The 25,901-nt window shown below is 48.6% G+C and overlaps 1 protein-coding gene across 2 annotated transcripts in view; it reads left to right on the top strand.

Annotated features, from left to right (window-relative positions):
• LOC119972798 (desmoplakin-like) overlaps nucleotides 1-25,901 on the top strand; it is a 98,910-nt gene that overhangs the window by 25,878 nt on the left and 47,131 nt on the right. For both annotated transcript variants that reach the window (XM_038810212.1, XM_038810213.1), the window contains exons 5-14: nucleotides 502-630; nucleotides 3,817-3,885; nucleotides 3,977-4,138; nucleotides 4,361-4,465; nucleotides 10,536-10,631; nucleotides 12,718-12,843; nucleotides 13,490-13,654; nucleotides 15,976-16,130; nucleotides 16,227-16,353; nucleotides 19,174-19,381. In XM_038810212.1, coding sequence (XP_038666140.1) covers nucleotides 502-630; nucleotides 3,817-3,885; nucleotides 3,977-4,138; nucleotides 4,361-4,465; nucleotides 10,536-10,631; nucleotides 12,718-12,843; nucleotides 13,490-13,654; nucleotides 15,976-16,130; nucleotides 16,227-16,353; nucleotides 19,174-19,381 — 1,342 coding nt within the window. The remainder of the gene's footprint in view (nucleotides 1-501; nucleotides 631-3,816; nucleotides 3,886-3,976; nucleotides 4,139-4,360; nucleotides 4,466-10,535; nucleotides 10,632-12,717; nucleotides 12,844-13,489; nucleotides 13,655-15,975; nucleotides 16,131-16,226; nucleotides 16,354-19,173; nucleotides 19,382-25,901) is intronic.

A 25,901-nucleotide genomic window follows, 5' to 3' on the forward strand; every position in this document is an offset into this window, starting at 1 on the left:
TGGTGACACCCGTGCTTCAAGTGGTTTTGGTATCCGTGGCCGGAGAGCAAAATTGTGCCGGTTTAAAGAGTTTCAAAGTGGAATTTAGTTAAGGGCAGGATTATTTCCTTGGGCATGGGGCAAGCATCCACTGCCAGAGGGGGAATTGGGAAATGAAAGGGAGAGAGGTATGTTTCGAGTGGCTGGCTTTGGAGGCAGGAATCTGGCTATAGACCTTGCTGCTTGGGTGGTGTTAGGGGAGTTAAATCCAGTTCTTGTGTGTTAAATGTCAAGGCCATCAGTATTGTTTTTATGCTTGATTTTCCGAACCACGTGGACAGAACTGTGTCTCTTAAGGTTTAATTTTTTTTCACCCCTCTGGTGTCATTCCTAAAGCTTGTGTCTTGTATTAAGTCAAAATGTTTGGCACCAAGATCGCAATTGACAATTAGCCTTGTGTAATAGGAATGTATAGTAATCATAAATATTCTTATTAAATTGATCCCTCCATTTTCCATACAGCAAGCATTAGACATGCAAGAATGGGGAGTAGATGCAGCCTCGGTAGAACACCAGATAAACGAGCAAAGAAAATACCATAGGAGCCTCGAAGACTATCGTTGGAAAATAAATAAAGCCAAAATGGAACAGGTAATTATGCAAAGCCATTGTTGAATATCCCCCCCCCCCCCACACACACAAATAATGCTTTGCTATAATGGAAATAGATTTGGAAGGAAGGCTATGACTGTACTTGGAACAGTATTCCAGAAAGCAGGACCATGCTTACAGAATATTTTCCAAACGGGCCTTTGTTACTCGAGACACTGCTGAAAATGGAATGTTCTCAAGCAAGCTGTAAACATTCCCTTCCTGATATTGTTGCACTGTTGTTAGGGCAGGGTGGTGGCACTGCTGCCTCACAGCGCCAGGGACCCGGGATCGATTCCGACCTTAAGTGGCTGTCTTTGTGGAGTTTGGACGTTCTCCCCGTGCCTCTGTGCGTTTCCTCCGGGTGCTCCGGAATTCTCCCACAGTCCAAAAAATGTGCAGGCTAAGTGGATCGGCCGTACTAAGTTGCCCCTAAGTGTCTAAAAGTTGGGTGGTGATACTGGGATAAGGCGAAGACTCGACGCAGACTCGATAGGTTGAATGGCCTCCTTCTGCATTGTAGGGATTCTATGATTCATTCTCTTGAGTTGTATGGAAGTGGAAATCCACGGCCTGTGTTTTTGGTTATGAGGAGATTCCATTTTTGCATGAACTGTGAGTGAGGCTGCAGATTTATCATTTTTAGCATTTGAAAATGAGCATGATAATGTAACCAGAAATAGCCTAACGAGTATTAAGCTTGTGCTGGAAGTATGTATGAAGATGTTTTTTAAAATTGAGACTGAGAATTGGTGAAGAACCTACGAACATCATTATGTCATGGTGGGATATTTTGCTGAGAGTTACAGGTCAGTGTCTTGCTTCAAACCACATTGTTTTACTGCGGACTGTGCCCCTCCTTCCATAGCAGTGGCGCTAACAGGTAGTTGTTCCATATTTCAAAGTACAGCTGGAGAGACACTGGGACCAACAGCTTTGCTTTCGTTTTGAGTTATAGAGAAAAAAAAACTGGTGCATTTTCTTGGTTTGGGTGACATTCCATGGCTAAGCCAGCTGTGGGGGTGTTGCAGATGGTTCACCTCGTTTGCACAGTTGAGGACAAGGTGGGCTGCAAGTGGTCCCCAATGTATGAGACCCATTGTTGTGTTATTCGACCGGCTGCCTTAGCAAATAGCTCCAAAGCCTCGGAGAGTTTGTTGCCAACACTGAGAGAACTAGAATCTCTCTGTAGCCATCGTTGAACTTTTGTTGCGGGTCAGTTACAATTTTAGAACCAAGATCTGGAGCTGGCCATCTTGGTAAACACGTTAAATTTGTAGGATTCTGGTGGCTAAATGACCTACAGCCCTCTGTTGGTAATTTTTAAAGTTGCAGTTAAGCACATCTGCTTCTAAGCAGAACTGAAAGTTTAGGATTTGGGCTTCGCTGGATAGATCAGCATTTATTGTTCATTCCTAATTGCTCTTGAGGAGATGGTGGTTAGCTGCCCTCTTGAACCATGTGGCGTAGGTACACCCATAGTGCTGTTCAGGAGGGAGTTCAGTGATTTATATTTTCCACAATGTATTTCACAGTTTAAAAAATAATGGGCATTTAGCATGACCTTGGCCAATAATACTTTATGTGCATTCACAAAATCCATTTTAGATCATTTCACTTATTTGTGCAGTTGCTTCTTTGAAGTGTCTGGTTTTACTTCAAGGCCAACAATGGCTGTGCTGCACAATACAAATTCATTCACACTGAAAGTAAAATTCCCCACCATTGCAGAAGCCTAGAATACGAGGCATGTTCAGATTTATTTTCCGATTCTACAGTGACTTAATCAGTAGTATATATTGGGCCACTGCTGGCCCCTGCTTTCATAACCCGACTGGAGGCCACAGGGTCTGCAACATCAGAGTACCAGTGGCCCCACCTGAATATGATCTCCCCAGATCAGGGGCCGGAGCTACACCCTTAAGTAAAGGTTCACTGGGATGTAAATACCCAAACATGGGCCAGGTGCGGGAGACCCTTCGGGGAGTAGGAGTTGTATTCTAGTAGGTAAAATAAATATTTTTCTAACAGCCATCGCTTCCGTGTGGTCGCTCGCCTGGAATCTTACATTGGGCCTCCCTCATTCTTTGGAGGAACAGCAGGCACCTCTAGCTCGCTGCAAATATTATTACAGGAGGCACGGATTTTATTGACATGGTGACCTGGTTAGGCTGTATACTGGATGCATGCTATTAGTTGTGGAATGAATTTCAAGTCCATTCTATTTGGAAAATAAGAAGGTGGGCCAATGCATATGCCAAATGACTCAACAAACAATTTGCTCAATTGCAGCTTCGGACATTATCCTTCAATTACCACTTGTGATGCCTTGCCGATGCCTGCTTTACCTTAACAGTAAAACTTGCATGGAATTGAAAGATTTTAAAGACCTCATATATTTCATATTATGCTAAGCTGTGCACTGGTGACACTCACCTGTGGGTAAGATTTTAACTTTCATTGCCAAGTGAGAAACTGGTGGCAGCAATTTAATACCGTTGCACAGCCCTCCTGATTTTGTTTTACTTTTCCTTGCCAAGCGTAACGATATAATGTGTGGCTGATCCTTAAAGTTTTAAAAATAAATTTAGAGTACCCAATTCTTTTAATTCCCATGAAGGGGCAACTTAGCGTGGCCAATCCACCTACCCTGTACATCTTTGGGTTGTGGGTGTGAGGCCCACGCAAACATGGGGAGAATGTGCAAACTCCATACAGACAGTGACCTGGGGCCGGATCGAATACGGGTCCTCGGCAGCGTGAGGCAGTAGCGCTTGCCACTGTAGCACTGTGCCTCCCTGTGGATCCCTAATGTTAATGGTACATTTACTGCCTGCTGCTGAAGGTTAAAATTTCTCCTGCCTACTTCCTGGTGTTACGTACTTGTCCTTTCGGCTGAAATTCAGAAGTAACTTTGAGATTTGCTGTGGGTGTCCCAGGTAATACAGTAATGAAGTCTTTCTGGTTTACTGATCGTGGCCAATTCTGACAAGCCTGCTTTCTGATTGGAGCAAACTGAACAAGACGTGGATATGCTGAGTGGGTGTCATTAACGAGGATCTTCTGTGATATTAAATAAGTTGTGATTAATTTATTTGCTGCTTAATTACTCTTGTCTATGGATTTGAAGATTAAGCCATCTGGATAACAGTGTCCACTGATTACACGCTTTGCCTTTGTCTCCAGACAGGCAACTATTCTGACAGTACCAGAGAAAACTTGCTACTTATGGAAAGTGAATACGATATGATTTTGGTAAGCACAAATCTTTCATTGAGCTAAAAGCAGATTTTTTTGGTAACTTAATTCAACAGATAATGAGTCTTGATTTTTGCATGCATACTAGAAAGCTTCATCGGATAGACTTGATCAACTAAGAAAGCTCCAGAGCATAATTTCAGCCACAAGCAATGAAATTATGTGGATCAATGAGCGTGAAGAAGAAGAACTTGTTCACGATTGGAGTGATAAGAACACGAAGATTGCTGAAAAACAAGAAGCTTTTTCTGTAAGTCTTTATGCTTTGGGATAAAACTCATTCTACAGGTTTAAATTGTTGTGACCGTTTGAAATTTGGCATTCTTGCATTTGTCTTGATGAGTGCGAGACAAAAAAGCTTTGACAACATGTCCCTTTTCAGCAATATGCAATTTCTCTACTATCAAGTGTTCACTGCTTTGTTTGTGGGCATCTTATGTTTAATTATTAACATTTTACTTACTTTTGCTAGATAATGATGAGCCAATTGGAAGAAAAAGAAAAGCAATTAAACATACTCAAACAAGATGGTGACCAGCTAGTAGCAAGTAATCATCCTGCAGCTGACAAGATTGAGGTAGGGATGCTTGGTTAATCCTTCATTTAGGGGCAGTGTAAATCTTGACCTAGTCTTGTCAATCAAGGTTAATGTCAGGTTCAGAGATAGGGAAGTGATAGCACTTATATACATATAACAGGCGCAATTCCACGCTCCCCACGCCGGGTGGGGGAATCGCGGGAGTGCCAGACTCTGGCACCCCCCACGATTTTCCCACCCCCCCCCCCCCCCCCCCCCCCAATGCGACACGCCGCTCGGAGAATCGCCGGTCGCCGTTTTTCACAGCGACCGGCGATTCTCCGGCCCAGATGGGCCGAGCGGCCTGACGATCCCGACCTGTTCATGCCGGCGGCAACCACACCTGGTCGCTGCCGGCGTGAACACCGCGCGACAGGTAAGTGTGGGGCCTGTGGGGGGGGGCGGAGGGAAGAACGAGCACTACGGGCGTGCTCGGGAGGGGACTTGCCTGCGATCGGTGCCCACCGATCGTCGGGCCGGCGTCTCTAAGATGCACTCTTTCCACTCCGCCGCCCCGCAAGATCAAGCCGCCACGTCTTGCGGGGCAGCGGAGGGGAAGACGGCAACCTGCGCATGCGCGGCTGATGTCACTTAGGCGCCGCCGGCCGCGTCATTCTCGGCGCGCCGCCTTGACATGCATCAAGGCCCGGCGGCCGGGTTTCTCCCAATGCCACTCCTAGCCCCCCCCCCTGGGGCGGGGAAGAATAGGGGGCGAGGGTGGGGGGAGAATAGGGGGCGGGCGGGGGGGGGAGAATAGGGGGCGAGGGGGGGAGAGAGAATAGGGGGCGAGGGGGGGAGAGAAGAGGGGGGAGAATAGGGGGCGAGGGGGGAGAGAAGAGGGGGGAGAGAATAGGGGGCGAGGGGGGGAGAATGGGGGGGAGAATAGGGGGGGAGAATAGGGGGCGAGGGGGGGGAGAATAGGGGGCGAGGGGGGAGAGAATAGGGGGCGAGGGGGGGAGAGAATAGGGGGCGAGGGGGGGAGAGAAGAGGGGGGGAGAATAGGGGGCGAGGGGGGGAGAGAAGAGGGGGAGAGAAGAGGGGGAGAGAATAGGGGGCGAGGGGGGGAGAATAGGGGGTGAGGGGGGGAGAGAAGAGGGGGGAGGGGGGAGGGGGGAGAGAAGAGGGGGGAGAATAGGGGGCGAGGGGAGAGAAGAGGGGGGAGAGAAGAGGGGGAGAGAATAGGGGGCGGGGGGAGAATAGGGGCGAGGGGGGGGAGAATAGGGGGCAAGGGGGGAGAGAAGAGGGGCGAGGGGGGAGAGAATAGGGGCGAGGGGGGGAGAGAATTGGGGGAGGGGGAGAATAGGGGGCGAGGGGGGGGAGAATGGGGGGGGAGAGAATAGGGGGCGAGGGGGGGAGAGAAGAGGGGGGAGAATAGGGGGTGAGGGGGGGAGAATGGGGGGGAGAGAATAGGGGGCGAGGGGGGGAGAATAGGGGGCGAGGGGGGGGAGAGAATAGGGGGCGAGGGGGGGAGAGAATAGGGGGCGAGGGGGGAGAGAAGAGGGGGAGAGGGGGGGAGAGAATAGGGGGCGAGGGGGGGAGAATAGGGTGCGAGGGGGGGAGAATAGGAGGTGAGGGGGTGGAGAGAATAGGGTGGAGGGGGGAGAGAAGAGGGGGGAGAATAGGGGGTGAGGGGGGAGAGAAGAGGGGGGAGAATAGGGGGTGAGGGGGGGAGAATGGGGGGGAGAGAATAGGGGGCGAGGGGGGGAGAATAGGGGGCGAGGGGGGGAGAGAAGAGGGGGCGAGGGGGGAGAGAAGAGGGGGAGAGGGGGGGGAGAGAATAGGGGGCGAGGGGGGGAGAGAATAGGGGGCGAGGGGGGGAGAATAGGGGGCGAGGGGGGGAGAATAGGAGGTGAGGGGGTGGAGAGAATAGGGTGGAGGGGGGAGAGAAGAGGGGGAGAATAGGGGGCGAGGGGAGAGAAGAGGGGGGAGAGAATAGGGGGCGAGGGGGAGAGAATAGGGGGAGGGGGGAGAGAATAGGGGGCGAGGGGGAGAGAATAGGGGGCGGGGGGAAGAATAGGGGGCGAGGGGGGGGAGAATAGGGGGCGAGGGGGGGAGAGAATGGGGAGAGAAGAGGGGAGAGAATAGAGGCGAGGGGGGGGAGAGAATTGGGGGGAGGGGGAGAATAGGGGGCGGGGGGGGAGAGAATAGGGGGCGAGGGGGGAGAGAAGGGGGGGAGAGAATAGGGGGCGAGGGGGGAGAGAAGAGGGGGGGAGAGAATAGGGGGCGAGGGGGAGAGAATAGGAGGCGAGGGGGGAGAATAGGGGGCGAGGGGGGGGAGAGAATAGGGGGCGAGGGGGGGAGAGAATAGGGGGCGAGGGGGGAGAGAAGGGGGGGAGAATAGGGGGCGAGGGGGGGAGAGAAGAGGGGGGGAGAATAGGGGGCGAGGGGGGGAGAATAGGAGGTGAGGGGGTGGAGAGAATAGGGTGGAGGGGGGAGAGAAGAGGGGGAGAATAGGGGGCGAGGGGAGAGAAGAGGGGGGAGAGAATAGGGGGAGGGGGAGAGAATAGGGGGAGGGGGGAGAGAATAGGGGGAGGGGGGAGAGAATAGGGGGAGGGGGGGAAGAATAGGGGGCGAGGGGGGGGAGAATAGGGGGCGAGGGGGGGAGAGAATGGGGAGAGAAGAGGGGAGAGAATAGAGGCGAGGGGGGGAGAGAATTGGGGGGAGGGGGAGAATAGGGGGCGGGGGGGGAGAGAATAGGGGGCGAGGGGGGAGAGAAGGGGGGGAGAGAATAGGGGGCGAGGGGGGAGAGAAGAGGGGGGGAGAGAATAGGGGGCGAGGGGGAGAGAATAGGAGGCGAGGGGGGAGAATAGGGGGCGAGGGGGGGAGAGAATAGGGGGCGAGGGGGGGGAGAGAATAGGGGGCGAGGGGGGAGAGAAGGGGGGGAGAATAGGGGGCGAGGGGGGGAGAGAAGAGGGGGGGAGAATAGGGGAGAGGGGGGAGAGAAGAGGGGGGAGAGAATAGGGGCGAGTGGGGGAGAATAGGGGGCGAGGGGGGGAGAATAGGGGGCGAGGGGGGGAGAGAAGAGGGGGGAGGGGGGAGAGAAGAGGGGGGAGAATAGGGGGCGAGGGGAGAGAAGAGGGGGGAGAGAAGAGGGGGAGAGAATAGGGGGCGGGGGGGAGAATAGGGGCGAGGGGGGGGGAGAATAGGGGGCGAGGGGGGGAGAATAGGGGACGAGGGGGGGAGAGAATGGGGGGCAAGAGGGGAGAGAAGAGGGGCGAGGGGGGAGAGAATAGGGGCGAGGGGGGGAGAGAATTGGGAGAATAGGGGGCGAGGGGGGGGAGAATGGGGGGGAGAGAATAGGGGGCGAGGGGGGAGAGAAGAGGGGGGAGAATAGGGGGTGAGGGGGGGAGAATGGGGGGAGAGAATAGGGGGCGAGGAGGGGAGAATAGGGGGCGAGGGGGGGAGAGAATAGGGGGCGGGGGGGAGAGAATAGGGGGCGAGGGGGGAGAGAAGAGGGGGAGAGGGGGGAGAGAATAGGGGGCGAGGGGGGGAGAATAGGGGGCGAGGGGGGGAGAATAGGAGGTGAGGGGGTGGAGAGAATAGGGTGGAGGGGGGAGAGAAGAGGGGGAGAATAGGGGGCGAGGGGAGAGAAGAGGGGGAGAGAATAGGGGGCGAGGGGGAGAGAATGGGGGAGGGGGGAGAGAATAGGGGGCGAGGGGGAGAGAATAGGGGGCGGGGGGGAGAATAGGGGGCGAGGGGGGGGAGAATAGGGGGCGAGGGGGGGAGAGAATGGGGAGAGAAGAGGGAAGAGAAGAGGGGGAGAGAATAGGGGCGAGGGGGGGGAGAGAATTGGGGGGAGGGGGAGAATAGGGGGCGAGGGGGGGAGACTGGGGGGGGAGAGAATAGGGGCGAGGGGGGAGAGAAGGGGGGGGAGAGAATAGGGGGCGAGGGGGGAGAGAAGAGGGGGGGAGAGAATAGGGGGCGAGGGGGAGAGAATAGGGGGCGAGGGGGGAGAATAGGGGGCGGGGGGAGAATAGGGGGCGGGGGAGAATAGGGGGTGGGGGAGAATAGGGGGTGAGTGGGGGGAGAATAGGGGGCGAGGGGAGGGGAGAATAGGGGGCGAGGGGGGAGGAGAATGGGGGTGAGGGGGGAGAATGGGGGTGAGGGGGGAGAATAGGGGGCGGGGGGAGAATAGGGGGCGGGGGGGAGAATGGGGGGGGGAATAGGGGGCGAGGAGCAGCCTCCGATGCCGGCGTGAAACACTCTGGGTCCCAGGTTCGATTCCCAGCTTGGGTCACTCTCTGTGCGGAGTCTGCACATTCGTCCCGTGTCTACATGGGTTTCCTCCGGGTGCTCCAGTTTCCCCCCACAGTCCAAAGATGTGCAGGTTAGGTGGATTGACCATATTAAATTGCCCCTTAGTGTCCAAAAAAAGGTCAGGTGGGGTTATTGGGTTACAGGGATAGGGTGGAGGCGTGGGCTTAAGTAAGGTGCTCTTTCCAAGAACCGGTACAGACTCGATGGGCCGAATGGCCTCCTTCTGGTTTAGCACAGTGGCTAAATAACTGGCTTGAAATGCAGAACCATGCCAGCAGCGCGGGTTCAATTCCTGTACCGGCCTCCCCGAACAGGCGCTGGAATGTGGCGACTAGGGGCTTTTCACAGTAACTTCATTGAAGCCTACTTGTGACAATAAGCGATTATTATTATATTATTCTGTACTGTAAATTCTATGATTCAATGAAGCTTCTTGCTGTCATTTCCAGAGTAGAAGTGCCACGTGTATATTCTGGAAGATCCTAGAAATAAGAACTTGGCATGCATTTTTGCCCTGAATAATCATGATCCAGTACATGGACTCTAATATTAAACGTCACCTTTTTCAAGAGTCCGTATGCATGGAACAAAAAAAAAATCTTCATGCTTGCTGTTTGAAAAAAATGTTCATAAGAGTCTTCAGCTTGCAATAGAACAGAAAACACTAAGAAAAAAAAATATGTGGGGGATTCTCCGGGGTCGCCAGCTAGCGACGGGAGTCAAGATGACCCGGTGAATTGGGTAGGAGGGAAATAAATAGGTTTCATGTCAGACATGTAATCCATTGCTGGTCTCCTGACCGACCCTGTCGGCCCTGATGAGGTTCCTGCTCACTAAAGCCTGAATGTAATTTACGTACAAGATGCCCGATTAGCTGCTGCCTGGGATACTCCAGGATTCGCACCGCCGTGAATTGATGCAAATCCTGACAAATGGGGAGCTGGTGGCTTGCGCTCTGAGGGGCGATAAGGAGCTGAGTACTTTCCTTACACTTGTCTCCAGGGTGCTGAGGGGGGACCTTCATGGGAGCTGAGGGTGGGGGGGGGGGGGGGGGGTGCTGGAGGTGCTCAGATCGGGGATGTTTACTGGGATGCGGGTTGTTTGGCTGGTCTTCCCATTTGTAGCCTTAAACAGTTTGACAGCATGCCAAGTTCAAAGATCTGTGAGATGGAGGTAAAAGTATTCCCTTTAATGTAGTGGAAACCTTTTTGGATTTTTTTTTTCCACATTGCCCGTTAATTTTGTCAAGTCTGTTTGCATGGCAAGAAGCTTTGAACTGCATTGTTTGCGTTCAATTTTTACGGACTGTTGCCTTTTAAAAGCCTTTTGATTGGCAGATCAAGATAGCTTCAAAGGAAGGGTTGTTTTTGTTTATTTATAAAGCTCTATGGGGGTCCATTAACTCTGGGGAGCAAGAGATTCCTTGAAAGCCCACTCACCTGCCAGAGAGATCAGGACCTGCCCCCCTCGGTTCCAGCAAAAACCCCAATGTGCCATTGAATGGCATGTCCGGTTCGCTCCTAACGCCAGCGGGAAAAACTCCGGTTTTCCGGGAAACTTGTGTAGCTTTATAAGAACACTGACAGCTACGTAATTTTTTAAAAAAAGATGTGCACCAATGGTAAAGTCACATATGTACCTATGTGTCAAACATATGAAACATGTATTCGGACACCAGGAAAAGCTTGTGTAAGAATGGTAATATTCATCAGAGCAAATTATACATTTCTATTTTCATCACCATATGATTTTTTTTTTACTGAATCAACAGAAACATTTTAGAGAATATTATGCACTTTTTTTAAAATTGCAGGCCTACATCGATACTCTACAGACACAGTGGAGTTGGATTCTCCAACTTACCAAGTGCATTGATGTTCATCTGAAAGAAAATTCCAATTACTTCCAGGTATACTATCCAGTTCAGCAAATCAGTCGAATGTAATTTAAATTTGAAAAATTATTTGCGGCCGATTAGGTGAGGTACTTTTGTTTCTTGTGTTAACTTTGAAGACTTGCTGATGGGGCAGTGTGAGCTGGAAGAAAAAAAAACAATATTTTAATAACCACTTTGCCCTGTGAGTTTGCACCCTCACTCTGTCTAACTCTGGCACCTGGGATTCCTCAACATTGACTCTGGAAGTCTCATGGCTTGAGGTTAAAATATCATGGGCAAGGAAACCTCCTGCTGATAACCACATACCGGCCACCATAAGCTGATGAATCAGTACTCCCCAATGTGGAGTGAAGGTGGCAAGGGCGCAGATAATGCTTTGGGTGGGGGACTTCAATGTCGGATCAACCCTGGTTCAATGAAGAGTCTGGCAGGAGCAACGTCAGGCATACCGAAGTGTCAACCTGGTGAAGCTACAACATAGGACTAGTGTGTCAAACAGCATCAGCAACAAATAATAGAGCAAAGGGATTCCACAACAAACACATCAGATCTAAGCTCTGTAGTCCTGCCACATCCAGCCGTGAATGGTGCTAGACAATTAAATAACTCACAGGAGGAGGCGGCTCCTCAACTATCTCCATCCTCAATGATGGAGGAGCCCAGCACATATCTGCAAAAGACAAGGCTGAGGCATTCGCAACAATCTTCAGCCAGAAGTGCCGAGTGGATGATCCATTTCTGTCTCTTCCGGATAGCCACAGCATCACCAATATCAGTCATCAGCCAATACGACTCACTCCACGTGATATCCAGAAACGGCTGAAGGTACTGGATACTGCAAAGGTTATGGCCCCGACAATATTCCGACAATAGTACTGAAGACTTGTGTTCCAGAACTTGCCACGCCCCTAGCCAAGCTGTTCCAGCAAAGCTATAACACTGGCATCTACCGGCAATGTGAAAAATTGCCCAGGTGAATCCCGTACGCAAGAAACAAGACAAATGCAAGTATGCAACCCAGCCATCAACCGTCCTACCAGTACACTCTCCATCATCAGAAAAGTGATGGAAGGAGCCATCAATAGTGTTATCAAGCAGCACGTACTCAGCAATAACCTGCTCATGGACGCTCAGTTTAGGTTCTGCTGGGGTCACCTCCCGACCTCAATACAGCCTTAGTTTAAACATGGACAAAAGAGCTAAATGGCAGAGGTGAGTGACTATCCTTGATATCAAGGCAGCATTTCACCGAGTCTGGCATCAACAAGCCCTAGCTAAACTGGAGTCAATGGGAATCGGGGAAACTCTCCATTGGTTGGAGTCATACCTGGCACAAAGGAAAATGGTTGTGGTGGTTGGAGGTCAATTATCTCAGCTCCAGGACATCACTGCAGGAGTTCCTCAGGGTCGTGTCCTAAGCCTAACCATTTTCAGCTGCTTCATCAACGACCTTCCTTCCATAATAAGGTTGCAGATGACTATGTTCAGCACCATTTGCAACTCCTCAGATAATGAAGCAGCCCGCTTGATTGCTCCCCCTTCCACAAACATTCAATCCCTCCACCATCGAAGAGTAGCAGCCGTGTATACCATCTACAAGATGCACTGCAGAAACTCACCAAGGTTCCTTCGACAGCGCCTTCTAAACCCACGACCACTACCATCTAAAAGGATAAGAGCAGCATATACCTGGGAACCCCACCACCTGGAGGTTCCCGTTCAAGTCACTCGCCATCCTGACTTGGAAATATATTGCCGTTCCCTTACTGTCGCTGGGGCAAACTCCTGGAACTACCTCCCTAACAGCTCAATGTGTGTACCTACTCCTCGGGGACTGCAGCGGTTCAAGAAGGTCAACTCACCACCACCTTCTGAAGAAACTAGGGATGGGCAATAAATGCTGGCCTAGCCAGCGATGCCCAACACCAACATCCCGTAAATGAATTTTATTAAAAAGGGAAAAGTATTTGACGGAAATGGTTCGGTGTCAAGAGATTTCAATTAATTGGCTAACTTGCACTCTTCACTGTACATTTGTCTGATTCTGTTCATGCTGATATATATATATTAACTCCCACGTTCCTTCATGTTTTTGTAGTTTTTTGAGGATGCTCAAGCAACTGAAAACTCATTGAAGAAAATGCAGGAATCCCTAAGAAAGAAATATGTTTCTGATAAGTCAACACCATTGCAGCAATTGGAAAAGATGATTACAGAATCCGAGGTATTTAATAAATCATTGGAGATCTCAACTTTAAAATGTTAGAAGAATTATCAGATATGCTAAGTTTCCTAAAGATCTAACAATTAAACATTGGATGTGACTTTCCTATGCTTTCTCCACATGACCTTTCTCCACGTGAAAAGGGGTGGAGACCTATTGTGTCATCCTCTGTACCTCTGCATTGCACAGGAGTTCCCATGGGAGAGGAGAGCTGGGTGTCTCTGCCTTGTGTTATCAGAGAGCAGCTACAAAGCTTGAAGCTACATTTTGCTTCTGATGCTGGCATTTCCTAACTCACGGGCCTGCGCTAGGAATGCCCCAGGTCGTATCAACAGCCCGCAACACCAAACTCAGCCATTGTTCAACTGGATGGTGGCAAGCGAAGGTGTGGTCTCAGAAAATTGGGAGCAATTAACTTTATGGGCTGTTACTTTTGTTTAAATTATTTTTGGAATGCGGAAGCATGAGACATAAGATCGTACCGAGCATACAAATGGAACAATTTTGATGTACTCTTGGACTTCTCAACATTTTATGGTAATGCAGTAGCACATGTAGGAACATGCGATCCCAGTGACCTGCTTCCTACTATTTGGCTTTGAATTTTTCATTCGTTGTATATGCTTTCTTTGTTTTACTTTGGCAGAAAGATCAAGAGAAAATCCATGAATACAAAAGACAGGTGTCAAACCTGGTAACCAAATCACAGAAGATAGTACAGTTGAAACCACGCAATCCCCCTATTAGCACTGATCATCGGACTCCAAATCAAATCGTTCTCAAGGCTCTCTGTGACTACAAACAGGATCAGGTATAATTTCTGCTGAACATTTTGCTCACTGATCCTTGTCAGCTCAGTCACTCTTGTAAATCTTTAAAATAGCCAGTGCAAAGTGGGGTTTCTATTTTTAAGTGTTGAAAGGCTGGCTGGTAAATGATATTTTTTGTGCAGAGGGTCCAGTGAAGCATGCTTATGACGTACAAAGGAAAGTACAGCACAGAACAGGCCCTTCGGCCCGCTAAGTCTGTGCCGATCATGATGCCCTATCTAAAATAAACCTTCTGCCCTTACTCAGTCCGTTACCTTCTATTTCCTCCCTATTCATGTACCCACCCAGATGCCTCTTAATGTTGTTAATGTGCCTGCTTCCACCGCATCCTCTGGCAGCACGCTCTAGGCACCCAGCACTCTGCATGAAAAGCTTACCCTGCACATCTCCCTTAAGCTTTCCATCTCTCACCTTGAAACTGTGCCCCCTTGTAATTGGCACTTGCACCCTTGGGAAAAGTCTCTTGACTATCCACCCAGTGTAGACCTCTATCAGGTCTCCCCTCAGCCTCCATCTTTCCAGTGAAAACAATTCTAGTTTCCTCAACCTCTCCTCATAGCCAACACCCTCGAGACCAGGCAACATCCTGGTGAACCTTCTTTGCACTCTCTCCAAAGCTTCCACGTCCTTCTGATAATGTAGTGAGCAGAACTACATTGGAAGAATATGCTTGCTTTATATTGTTATAACAAATAAAAATCCGTTCGAACATGTGGGATATGTCCGATCAAACTGAGAAACTACCCCGTTGGACAAGAAGACAAAATACTGTAGATGTTTGAAGTCTGAAATAAAAACAAAAATGCTGGCAATACTCAGCGGGTCAGGCATCATCTGTGTAAAGAAAGAAACGGGGTTAATGGGCGGGATTTATCCACCATCCCGCCTTGTGTTTGTCAGTGGCAGAGGCAGCCCACTAGTGGGATCTAGACAACGGTTACGCCTTTGTCAATGGGATTTACCGTTGATGGCACCACTCGTCACTGGGAAACATGCGCACTGGTGTGGGACTGGAATCTCCCACCGGACTGAACAGCCGGTAAATCCCATCCAGTGTTTTAGTCAGGATGACCATTCATCTGATGACAGGTCGTCATGATCTGAAATGTATTTTTCTGCTCTCCGCAAATGCTACGTTGCCTAATGGGTATTTCTAGCATTTTTGTGTCATTTTGTTAAATAGAAATTGAAAGTATTAGAAACTTCCTTCAGCACTACGAAATTAAGCACCTCTAAAAATTCCATTGTGTCATATTTCTTTATGTTTGTATCTTTCCCATATTTGTTTAGTTAATTGTAAAATTACGGTGTCACTGGAATAATCAGATGCCACAATTAATCTTTTTAGATGTTATGCCAATGTAACCAATCCATAACATTTTATTTGTGACATTAATGAAACGTTCATCGAGTCAGAGGTCACACCAGTGCTAAGATTAGTGTAAATTCAAAATAGCTGTGCCAAGGTTTTAGCATCGATCTGATCTGATGAGAGTCAGGTCAGGCCCATTATGATTTTAGTGAGCGGTAATGGTGGCCTTGTGCAGCAGAGTTTATCAAATGTATTCTGCTAAGCTTGGGTTATGTACGTAGCCTTTTTTGCTTTCTATAACATCAGATTGCAGTACATTTTTTTGCACTGTGAATTTTGGGCTACCAAACAATTGGAATAAAACTGATTTGAGGATTTTTATGGGCGGTATGGTGGCACACTGGTTAGCACTGCTGCCTCACAACGCCAGGGTCCCAGGTTGGATTCCCAGTTTGGGTCACTGTCTGTGTGCAGTTTGCACGTTATCCCTGTGCCCGCGTAGGTTTCCTCCGGGTGCTCCGATTTCCTCCGACAAGTCCCGAAAGACGTGCTTGTAGGTGAATTGGACATTCTGAATTCTCCCTCAGTGTACCCGAACAGGCGCCGGAGTGCGGCGACTAGGGGATTTTCTCAGTAACTTAATTGCAGTGTTAATGTATACCTACTTGTGAAACTAATAAAAGATTATTATTATTATTATTAAAGCCCAAGTTGTATTATCCAGTAATTCAAATTGAGTTATTTTAAATTAATAACTAAGTTAGTGGCTGAGAACGGTTTGAGATTGCGAAGAGTTGCCAGGAAACAGTTTATCAAATATTGAAGTGTTTTTTGGTTCAAGCGTAGGTTTCCTATAGTTTACTGGAACCAATATGCTAAATAGTGGCAACATTTACTTCATTGTACTTTCCTTGAGGGGATATAATATGCTTTTAAATAATTTCGCTACAATTTTAATAAAATAATTATCTTTTCATTTTTATTTTCCAGCGGGTTGTCCACAGGGGAAATGAATGCATTTTGTTGGACAACGCACAACGCAGCAAATGGAGGGTGATAGGACCTGGTGGGATGGAAATGATGGTTCCATCTGTTTGTCTCATCATCCCACCTCCAAATCCTGGTGCAATTGAGCTTGCAAACAAGTAGGAAATTCCATCCCTTGTTCCGTTATTTGTCTTTGCAAGTTATGAATACAATTTAGATGCTTTGTTGATTGTTATTTTGTTCTTTGAAATCAGAATTGATCAGTACTATGAGGCTATCCTTGCTCTGTGGAATCAATTGTATATTAAGATGAAGAGCTTGGTATCTTGGCAATATTGCATGATGGATGTCGAAAAAATACGCAGTTGGACCATATCAGTGGTAAAGACCTTCAAAATAAATTTTTGTGTGTTCTCAAAATCTTAGCTGTTTGTGTGTGTGTGCGTGTTGGGGGGGGGGGGCTGTTGTGATGGCACATTAGGTCATTCATAATATAGAAAACAAGTAACAAGTGTATGTCGCTTCAGTACTGTATCGATTAATTTCAAGACCGGCGTTCCACAATAGCCAAGTACAACACGATTGTCGGGGACATCTTAAGATGAAACAAGGAAGGACAATGGCTTGGATTTCGCTGTAGTTAAGAAATGAAAATTGCTTATTGTCACAAGTAGGCTTCAATGAAGTTACTGTGAAAAGCCCCTAGTCGCCACATTCCGGCGCCTGTTCGGGCGGCTGGTACGGGAAAGATGGAAAAGCTGTCAATGTTTGCCATCAATGTTCCACTTAAAACTGGCAGCAACTTTGGGGGTCCAGGTGACCGCAAGATAATGCGGAAATTCGGAGGTTGCAGTTGGAATATCCACCTCCATAAAGTGCACCATAGAGGTTTCTACAGGATGCAGTCTCTATTGCAATAATGGTGATAACTTCCACTCCTACACTGTCTTGCTGTAAAACCCCTTATAAAGTTACACTTTGTTGAATGAGGTGTAACTGGGTTTTTAACTTGATAATTGATGCTATCTTCCATTCCTGGCCCTGAAAAGCTGATTTAATTTATTTGTGGCCAACTAATTTTTTCCACCATGGCAGCAAAAATTCCATATTTTCTTAAAAATAAAATGGTTTTTTATTTTTCAGTCTCTCTTCATTTTAGCTTCTACCTTAATACAGTCATATGATTTTGGTACCTGAGAATTTAAATGAATACTGGAAGATTTTAAGTGCTTTTAACTTCTTAGTTTGCAGTGTGTCAGTTTGATTGGTTGCCTGCCTGCTTGCTGATGTCACCGCTGCTGCATGTAGAGATACCTCTTTGGCTTGATGCCAGATTTAAACGGCCACTGGGAAAGGGAAATTCCCACCATTGAGATCATAGGGGCGCGATTCTCCGACCCCCACGCCGGGTGGGAGAATCGCGGGAGTGCCGGGCGATTCCCGCCACGCCGCCCTGGCACCCGCACACGATTCTCCCACCCCCCCAAAACGGCGTGCCGAGTTTTGCAACAGGCCACTCGGAGAATCGCCGCTCGCCGTTTCTAACGGTCGAGCAGCGATTCTCCGGCCTGGATGGGCCGAGCGGGCCTGCCCAATCCAACCGGTTCCCGCCGGCACCAACCACACCTGGTCGCTGCCGGCGTGAACAGTGCGCGAACGCTGCGTGTGCGGCCTGTGGTTGGGGGGGGGGGGGGGGGGGGGGGGGATTGAGCACCAGGGGGGTGCTCAGGAGGGGTCAGGCCCGCGATCGGTGCCCACCGATTGGCGGGCCGGTGTCTCTAAAGGACAGACTCTTTTTCCTCCGCCGCCCCGCAAGATCAATCCTCCATGTCTTGCGGGGAGGACGGCAACCACGCATGTGCGGGTGATGTCATTTAAGCGCCGCCGGCCGCATCATTTAGGCGCCGCTGCTTTGACACGGATGCCAAGGCCCCGGCGTGCAAAATTGACGCGGCGCCGCTCCTAGACCCCTGGGGGTGGGAGAATAGGGGGCGAGGAGTGGCCTCCGATGCCCGAGTGAAACACTCCGGTTTTCACTCCGGCGTCGGCACTTAGTCTCCCTTTGGGAGAATCGCGCCCTAGATCTTTTGTGGGCAGCTTTCTTTTGAGGTCAGTGGTGAGTGACCTCGCTTCGCCACTGACTGTAAACTCCAGGCTGTGACCTGTCCTGCTGTGATGAACCACCGTCACAGCTAGCTCGTGGATTAGCCTGTAGAGTGAAGCCTCTGCTCTCCATCAATACATGGGACTTAAAAGATGGGCAAAATTTACGTAAAATGTTGAAACTGAGAAGAAAAATAAAAAAACTTCATCATGTCTGTCTATTCAACTTTGCTAGCTATTAGAGAATTTGTTTGTCCTCTTCCCGTGGGGAATAATCTGCTCCAGGGGTGCGTATCAGAAACTTGAGGTTATGGCTTGAATGTTTTGCTCCCATGTCAGGAGCGCACAGTTGGGACAATTCTCATCCCCGCAAACCCGGCTTAGGAGAAAGCGCCCCAGAAGTTGTCTTTTTTTGTTCCGGGGTGGTGGGGTTCCCTGGGAATTAGGCATGGCAACCTGGAATGACTACCGAGGATGCTGGGTGTGGAGGTGGGCTGGGCAGAAGACCCGCATCAGTGCTGCAGTATTGTGTTGAAGTTTTTTCAATTTAAAAAGTAAACACAAAACACCACCCCCCCCTCCCCCAAGCATGACAACCAATGTACTCCACCCACCTCATGGCAGTTCATACCCTCCATGCCGAGTTATGCCCCTCAGCCAATCTCAAAAGCCCTTTATGGCCCTTTTGCCAAAAGTACCAACTCATGCCAATGCATCCCTAACCACCCACCATCCTTTGCCCCGACAGCAATCATGGCAACATATCCAGTATCCACCATGGACAGACTTCTGGAACAATGCTGATGTGACTGGAAGCAGTTGTTAATTTGTATGGGCAGCTGCCTCCGCAAAGCGCACGAAGGTGAAATACGACCTGCTCCTATTCCCGACCCTGCGAAAATGGTTGGTGCAGGACTAGAGTGGGACTTCTCATTTTTGGCATCTCTACCGTTTTTACAGAAACATAGAGACTTCCCATCATTGTGAAAATCCAGGCCTATGTTACACCGGCTTTCCCCCCAGGGAGCTGATGTGACCTGGTAGGGAAGTAGCTAACAAAGAAGCGTACCTTGCAAGTAATCTTTCTTTTGTTTTCAGTTACGGACAATGTCTCCTGAGGATTATGAGCTTGTCATAAGAAACCTGGAAAAGAACTTTAAATATTTCCAGTTGTACAGTAAGGATTCGCAATACTTTTCTGATGAAGATAAGAGAAGACTGGAATCAGATTACAGCTCCAGCAGAGAGCAATATGTAAACATGGTGAATGTTTTGGTTGACGAACGACGAACCAAAGAAGAACATGGTTTGTAATATTACCATTTTGTGTGTGTGTGTGTCTCTGCTGCCTGGTACTGCCACCCTGGTACTGCCACCCTGGTACTGCCATGGTAGCACTGCAAAGCCAGCAGGAGCATTCCCAGGGTGCCAGGGCAGATATGTCAGGCTTCCCAGGTGCCAGGATGGCACTGCCAAGGGTCAGGGCCTCGGGTGGGTCATGCCCATGAAAATGTGGAGGGGGTTATGAAGGGCTTGGGAGGTGCAGGGGTCTCTGGAGGGTTGGGGGGTGAAGGGTGGGGTCCTGGAAGGGGGGGCTCTGAAAGGGGGCATGAGAAGACCTGAAAAGGGGGGCACTCAACAACCTCCAAAGCGGTGTGTCCTTACTTGGCGGAGGGTGGGGGTGGGGATATGTGTGGTGAGGACTCTCAAGCTCACTTAAGGATTGGGGACCCTTTCAAAATGGCGGCCCAATCTCTGAGGAGCCAGCCTGGCCAGTGAGTTCAGCTCCGCAGCAATGAAAATAATTGTGGGCTAAATCAGTGAGAGACTCCCCAAGGCCTAAAAATGTGACTAAAAGTGATCCCGTCCATATTTACATAGCGATATCGTGCAAGATCAAGTTAGATCTTGTGAGGCGTTGCGGGCCGGGTAGACCCCGGGAGCGTGGTCTCCCAACTTCTATCGGCCAGGCTTCGCCACGGCGAGCTGTTTTTCGGGCTCAGCGTGACGTAAGAAGCATGTCGTAAATATGGCTAGATAGCAGTGGGGAACACGCTGACAGAGCCGGGAGGAAACTCCCAGCAAAACCCGTCACAAATGAAATGAAAAAATGAAAATCGCTTATTGTCACAAGTCGGCTTCAATGAAGTTACTGTGAAAAGCCCCTAGTCGCCACATTCCGGCGCCTGTCCGGGGAGGCTGGTACGGGATGACTTGGCAACATTTCCGTTAGATCGTGCAGAAATGCACAACCAGGAAGTGGCAAACATGTTAAAAAGATAACTTGTATTCCTTTTAACATTAGAGGAAAACAACATATCAGGCATACAAGGGAACCTAAATCACAGAACGGTGCAGAAGAGTCCCTCCGGCCCATTGAGTCTGCAATGATGCATGATAGACACCTGACCTGTCTACCTAATCCCGTTTACCAGCCGTTGACCCATAACCTTGAATGTTATGACGTGTCAAGTGCTCATCCAGGTACTTTTTAAAGGATGTGAGGCAACCTGCATTTAGCACCCTCCCTGGCAGTGCATTCCAGACAGACACCACCCTCTGGCTGAAGGATTTTCCTCAAATCCCCCTAAACATCCTGCCTTCACCTTGAACTTGTGCCCCTTTGTAATTGACCCTTCAACTAAGGGGAACAGCTGCTCCCTATCCACCCTGTCCATGCCCCTCAGAATCTCGTACACCTTGATCAGGTCACCCCTCAATCTTCTCTGCTCCAACGAAAACAATCCAAGCCTATCCGACCTCTCTTCATAACTTAAGTGTTCCATCCCAGGCAACTTCCTGGTGAATCGCCTCTGCACCTGCTCCAGTATAATCACATCCTTCCTATAATGTGGTGACCAAAATTGCACACTCGACTCCAGCTACCGTCTCACCAAAGTTCAGTACAATAACGTGACCTCCCTGCTTTTATAATCTATGCCTCGATTGATAACGGCAAATGTCCCATATGCCATTTTCACCACCCTATTAATCTGCACTTCTGCCTTTAGAGATCCAAGGTCCCTTTATCCCTCGGAACCTCCCAGTGTCAGGCCATTCAGTGAATACTTCCTTGTCAAATTACTCCTTCCAAAGTGTATATCCTCACACTTTTCAGGGTTAAATTCCATCTGCCACTTCTCACTTCACTTGACCATCCCGTCCATATCTTCCTGTAACCTAAGACACACAACCGCACTATTAACCACCCGTCCAATCTTTGTGTCATCCGCAATCCCCCCACATAATCTGATCCAACTCCCCTCATAATAGGCGAGGGATTTACAGGTATTAGTGAAAATAAAAATTAATGGGACTTGAAATAGACAAATCTTCAGGACCTGACAGATTCTACCTCATGTTATTAAGAGAAATATGTGAGGAATTTGCAGGCACGGTAAGTTATTCAGTGGTTGTGGGCGTGGCTCCCCATTGACTGCTGACGTGACCTTGTTGTCCCACTGAAATGCATGGCTATTTGCGTTACTCACCGGCCAGACCACCGGGGTCTCTACCGCAGGAGCTCGCTTTCGACAAGACCAGGGGAGCTGGAAAATATCCCCCACCCGGCTCCTCTGATTCAGAAATTTTTGGTATTGATTGGAAAATTACAAATGTCACTATTATTTCGGGGCGGGGAAGGGGAAAACAATAAACTCCAGACGTCCGAGTTTTAACATCAGTTATGGGTTTACTGGAATTTAACCAAGGACAGGATAGCTGAGCGTTCAAACAAGTAGGAGGTAATATCAATATGTTTAACTGACCTAATTCTTAATGAGTACTTTGCATCGGTATTCACAAAGGAGAGGGACAAGGCGGATGTTGAGGCTAGGGATGGATGTTTAAATACTCTCGGTCAAGTTGTCATACGGAAGGGGGAAGTTTTGGGTATTCTAAAAGACATTAAGGTGGACAAGTCCCCAGGACCGGATGGGATATATCCCAGGTTACTGAGGGAAGCGAGGGTCGAAATAGCTGGGGCCTTAACAGATATCTTTGCAGCATCCTTGAGCACGGGTGAGGTCCCGGAGGACTGGAGAATTGCTAATGTTGTCCCTTTGTTTAAGAAGGGTAGCAGGGATAATCCAGGGAATTATAGACCTGTGAGCTTGACGTCCGTGGTAGGCAAACTGTTGGAGAAGATACTGAGGGATAGGATCTATTCACATCTGGAAGAAAATAGACTTATCAGTGATAGGCAGCATGGTTTTGTGCAGGGAAGGTCATGTCTTACAAACCTAATATAATTCTTTGAGGAAGTGACAAAGTTAATTGATGAGGGAAGGGCTGTAGATGTCGTATACATGGACTTTAGTAAGGTGTTTGATAAGGTTTCCCATGGCAGGTTGTTGGAAAAAGTGAAGTCGTATAGGGTTCAGGGTGTACTAGCTAGATGGATAAAGAACTGGCTGGGCAACAGGAGACTGAGAGTAGTGGTGGAAGGGAGTGTCTCAAAATGGAGAAGGGTGACTAGTGGTGTTCCACAGGGATCCACATAAATGACCTGGAGGAAGGTATAGGTGGTCTGATTAGCAAGTTTGCAGATGATACTAAGATTGGTGGAGTTGCAGATAGCGAGGAGGACTGTCAGAGAATACAACAAAATATAGATAGATTGGAGAGTTGGGCAGAGAAATGGCAGATGGAGTTCAATCCAGGCAAATGCGAGGTGATGCATTTTGGAAGATCAAATTCAAGAGCGGACTATATGGTCAATGGAAGGGTCTTGGGGAAAATTGATGTGCAGAGAGATCTGGGAGTTCAGGTCCATTGTACCCTGAAGGTGGCAACGCAGGTTGATAGAGTGGTCAAGAAGGCATACAGCATGCTTGCCTTCATCGGACGGGGTATTGAGTACAAGAGTTGGCAGGTCATGTTACAGTTGTATAGAACTTTGGTTCGGCCACATTTGGAATACTGCGTGCAGTTCTGGTCGCCACATTACCAGAAGGATGTGGATGCCTTGGAGAGGGTGCAGAGGAGGTTCACCAGGATGTTGCCTGGTATGGAGGGTGCTAGCTATGAAGAAAGGTTGAGTAGATTAGGATTGTTTTCGTTGGAAAGACGGAGGAGGAGGGGGGACCTGATTGAGGTCTACAAAATTATGAGAGGTATGGACAGGGTGGATAGCAACAAGCTTTTCCCAAGAGTGGGGGTGTCAGTTACAAGGGGTCACGATTTCAAGGTGAGAGGGGGAAAGTTTAAGGGAGATGTGCGTGGAAAGTTTTTTACGCAGAGGGTGGTGGGTGCCTGGAACGCTTTACCAGCGGAGGTGGTAGAGGCGGGCACGATAGCATCATTTAAGAAGCATCTAGACAGGTATATGAATGGGCGGGAAGTAGACCTTGGAAAATAGGAGACAGGTTTAGATAAAGGATCTGGATCGGCGCAGGCTGGGAGGGCCGAAGGGCCTGTTCCTGTGCTGTAATTTTCTTTGTTCTTTGTTTTGTTCTAATTGTAGTTTTCGAGGAGGCTGCCAAAATCGTGGATAGGAGACTATATGCTTGTGCTTGTAAAAGGCAGTTGAGGTTGTCCAAAATAAGTTGTTAGAGTAAAGGCGCACACAATTTGGGAAACCTTTTGTTGTGGGTTGCTAATTGTTTGACAGGTGGAGGCAGAAGGGAGGGATGTTTCCGAGGGTGGAATATTCCGGCCCCCTCCCGTCAACAGGATCTTCCGGTCCCGCCACATAAACGTCCGCCCTCTGGGTCTGTTCTCTGCTGGTATCTCTCCGATGAAGGCAATTTTTGCGAACTCTTTTTTTTTTGTCTTTCATTAAAACCTCATCTCCAACCATAAGACCATAAAACATCGGAGCAGAATTAGGCCACTCAGCCCATTGAGTCTGTTGCGCCATTCGATCATGGCTGATATTTTTCTCACCCCCCTCCCCCCCCCCGTAACCCGTGATCCCCTTATCAAGAACCTATCTATCTCTGTCTTAAAAGCCACTCAGTGATTTGGCCTCCACAGTCTTTTGTGGCAAGGAGTTCCACAGATTCAGCACCCTCCAGCTGAAGAAATTCCTCCTCATCTCTGTTTTAAAGGATCGTCCCTTTAGTCTGAGATGGTGTCCTCTGGTTCTAGTTTTTCCTACAAGTGGAAACATCCTCTTCAAGTCCACTCTATCCAGGCCTCGGAGTATCCTGTAAGTTGCAGTAAGATCCCCCCTCATCCTAAATTCCAACGAGTACAGACCCAGAGTCCTCAACCCTTCCTCATACGACAAGCTCTTCATTCCAGGAATCATTCGTGTGAACCTCCTCTGGACCCTTTCCAAGGTCAGCACATCCTTCCTCAGATATGGGGCCCAAAACCGCTCACAATATTCCAAATGGGGTCTGACCAGAGCCTTATACAGTCCCAGCAGTACATCCCTGGTCTTATTCTAGCTCTCTCGACCTGAATACTAACGTTGCATTTGCCTTCCTAACTGCCGACTGAACCTTCATGTTAACCTCAAGTGAATCTTCAACAAGGACTCCCAAGTCCCTTAGTTCTTCTGATTTCCTAAGCCTTTCCCCATTTAGAAAATAGTCTGTGCCTCCATTCCTCCTTCTAAAGTACATAACCTCTCACTTTTGCACATTGTATTCCATCTGCCACTTCTTTGCCCACTCTCCTAGCTTGTCCAAGTTCTTCTGCTTCCTCAATACTACCTGTTCCTCTACAGATCTTTGTATCATCTACAAGCTTAGCAACAGTGCCTTCAGTTCCTTCTTCCAGATCATTAATGTATATTGTGAAAAGTTGTGGTCCCAGCACTGACCCCTGAGTCACATCACTAGTTACCGGCTGATCCATCCTCCTTCCCTGCAACTCCACTATTATCCAGCTAGGTGAGACTGTTGCTTACCTAATGTATCATTCTTATTTACCTTATCGTTGTTGGTGAATCTCCTTGCAATGGTTTTTCATCCTGCTCCTGCTCTGTTAAATCTGGACCTATCCTTGCCCCTTCTATTTCTCATCTGTATGCTTGTCCCTGGGTAACATATCTGAAAGCATTTAGTTATCACGTGGTCAGTTTCAGTATTAAAGACAAACTCTGGTTAGCACTTATCTGTGAGGCAGATGTGAATCTCTGAAAAATTATGGTGGTGAATCAATGTTAGTGTTTTAATTGTACTGGCCAAAGGACATGCAACAGGAAAGCTTTGAGAGATCAGAGACACCTTTCGTCTTCCTTCTGCATCAAACTTTTTCCCACTTGCCCCAACCCCACCCCACAAAGTAAGCACAGAAAATACAATTCATGTCATGATTAACTTAATAAAACAGTAGAATACCCACATGGCTAAGAATGGAATTGAAAGAAATGAAGGTAAGACTAGATCAATTAATCAAATACCATACTGGAGGGTCCTCTGGTGTTGATGGAACTGAATGAATCACCGATGGAATGCAGATTGACAGATTTATACAGAACGTTAGCTGTTTCTTTATTTGTGAGGTGGGTTGTTGAGAAAAATGCTGCATTATCATTTTAGAGCTTTGACTGCTTTGTGGGTAATGTACGCTTCTTGAGACTGAGGATTCCTGATGAAGCTAATTCTCTGTTTTTAAAAAATAAATTTAGAGTACCCAATTCTTTTTTTCTAATTAAGGGGAAATTTAGCTTGGCCAATCCACCTACCCTGCACATCTTTTTGGATTGTTGGGGTGAGACCCATGTAGACATGGGGAGAATGTGCAAACTCCACACAGACAGTGACCTGGGGCTGGTATCGAACCCAGGTGCTCAGTGCTGTGAGGCAGCAGTGCTAACCACTGTGCCACCGTGCCGCCCTCTCTATGGTTCTTGAAGGTAATGGTCTTCATAG

This window comes from Scyliorhinus canicula, chromosome 10 (assembly GCF_902713615.1).
Source record: "Scyliorhinus canicula chromosome 10, sScyCan1.1, whole genome shotgun sequence".
Classification (NCBI taxonomy): domain Eukaryota; kingdom Metazoa; phylum Chordata; class Chondrichthyes; order Carcharhiniformes; family Scyliorhinidae; genus Scyliorhinus; species Scyliorhinus canicula.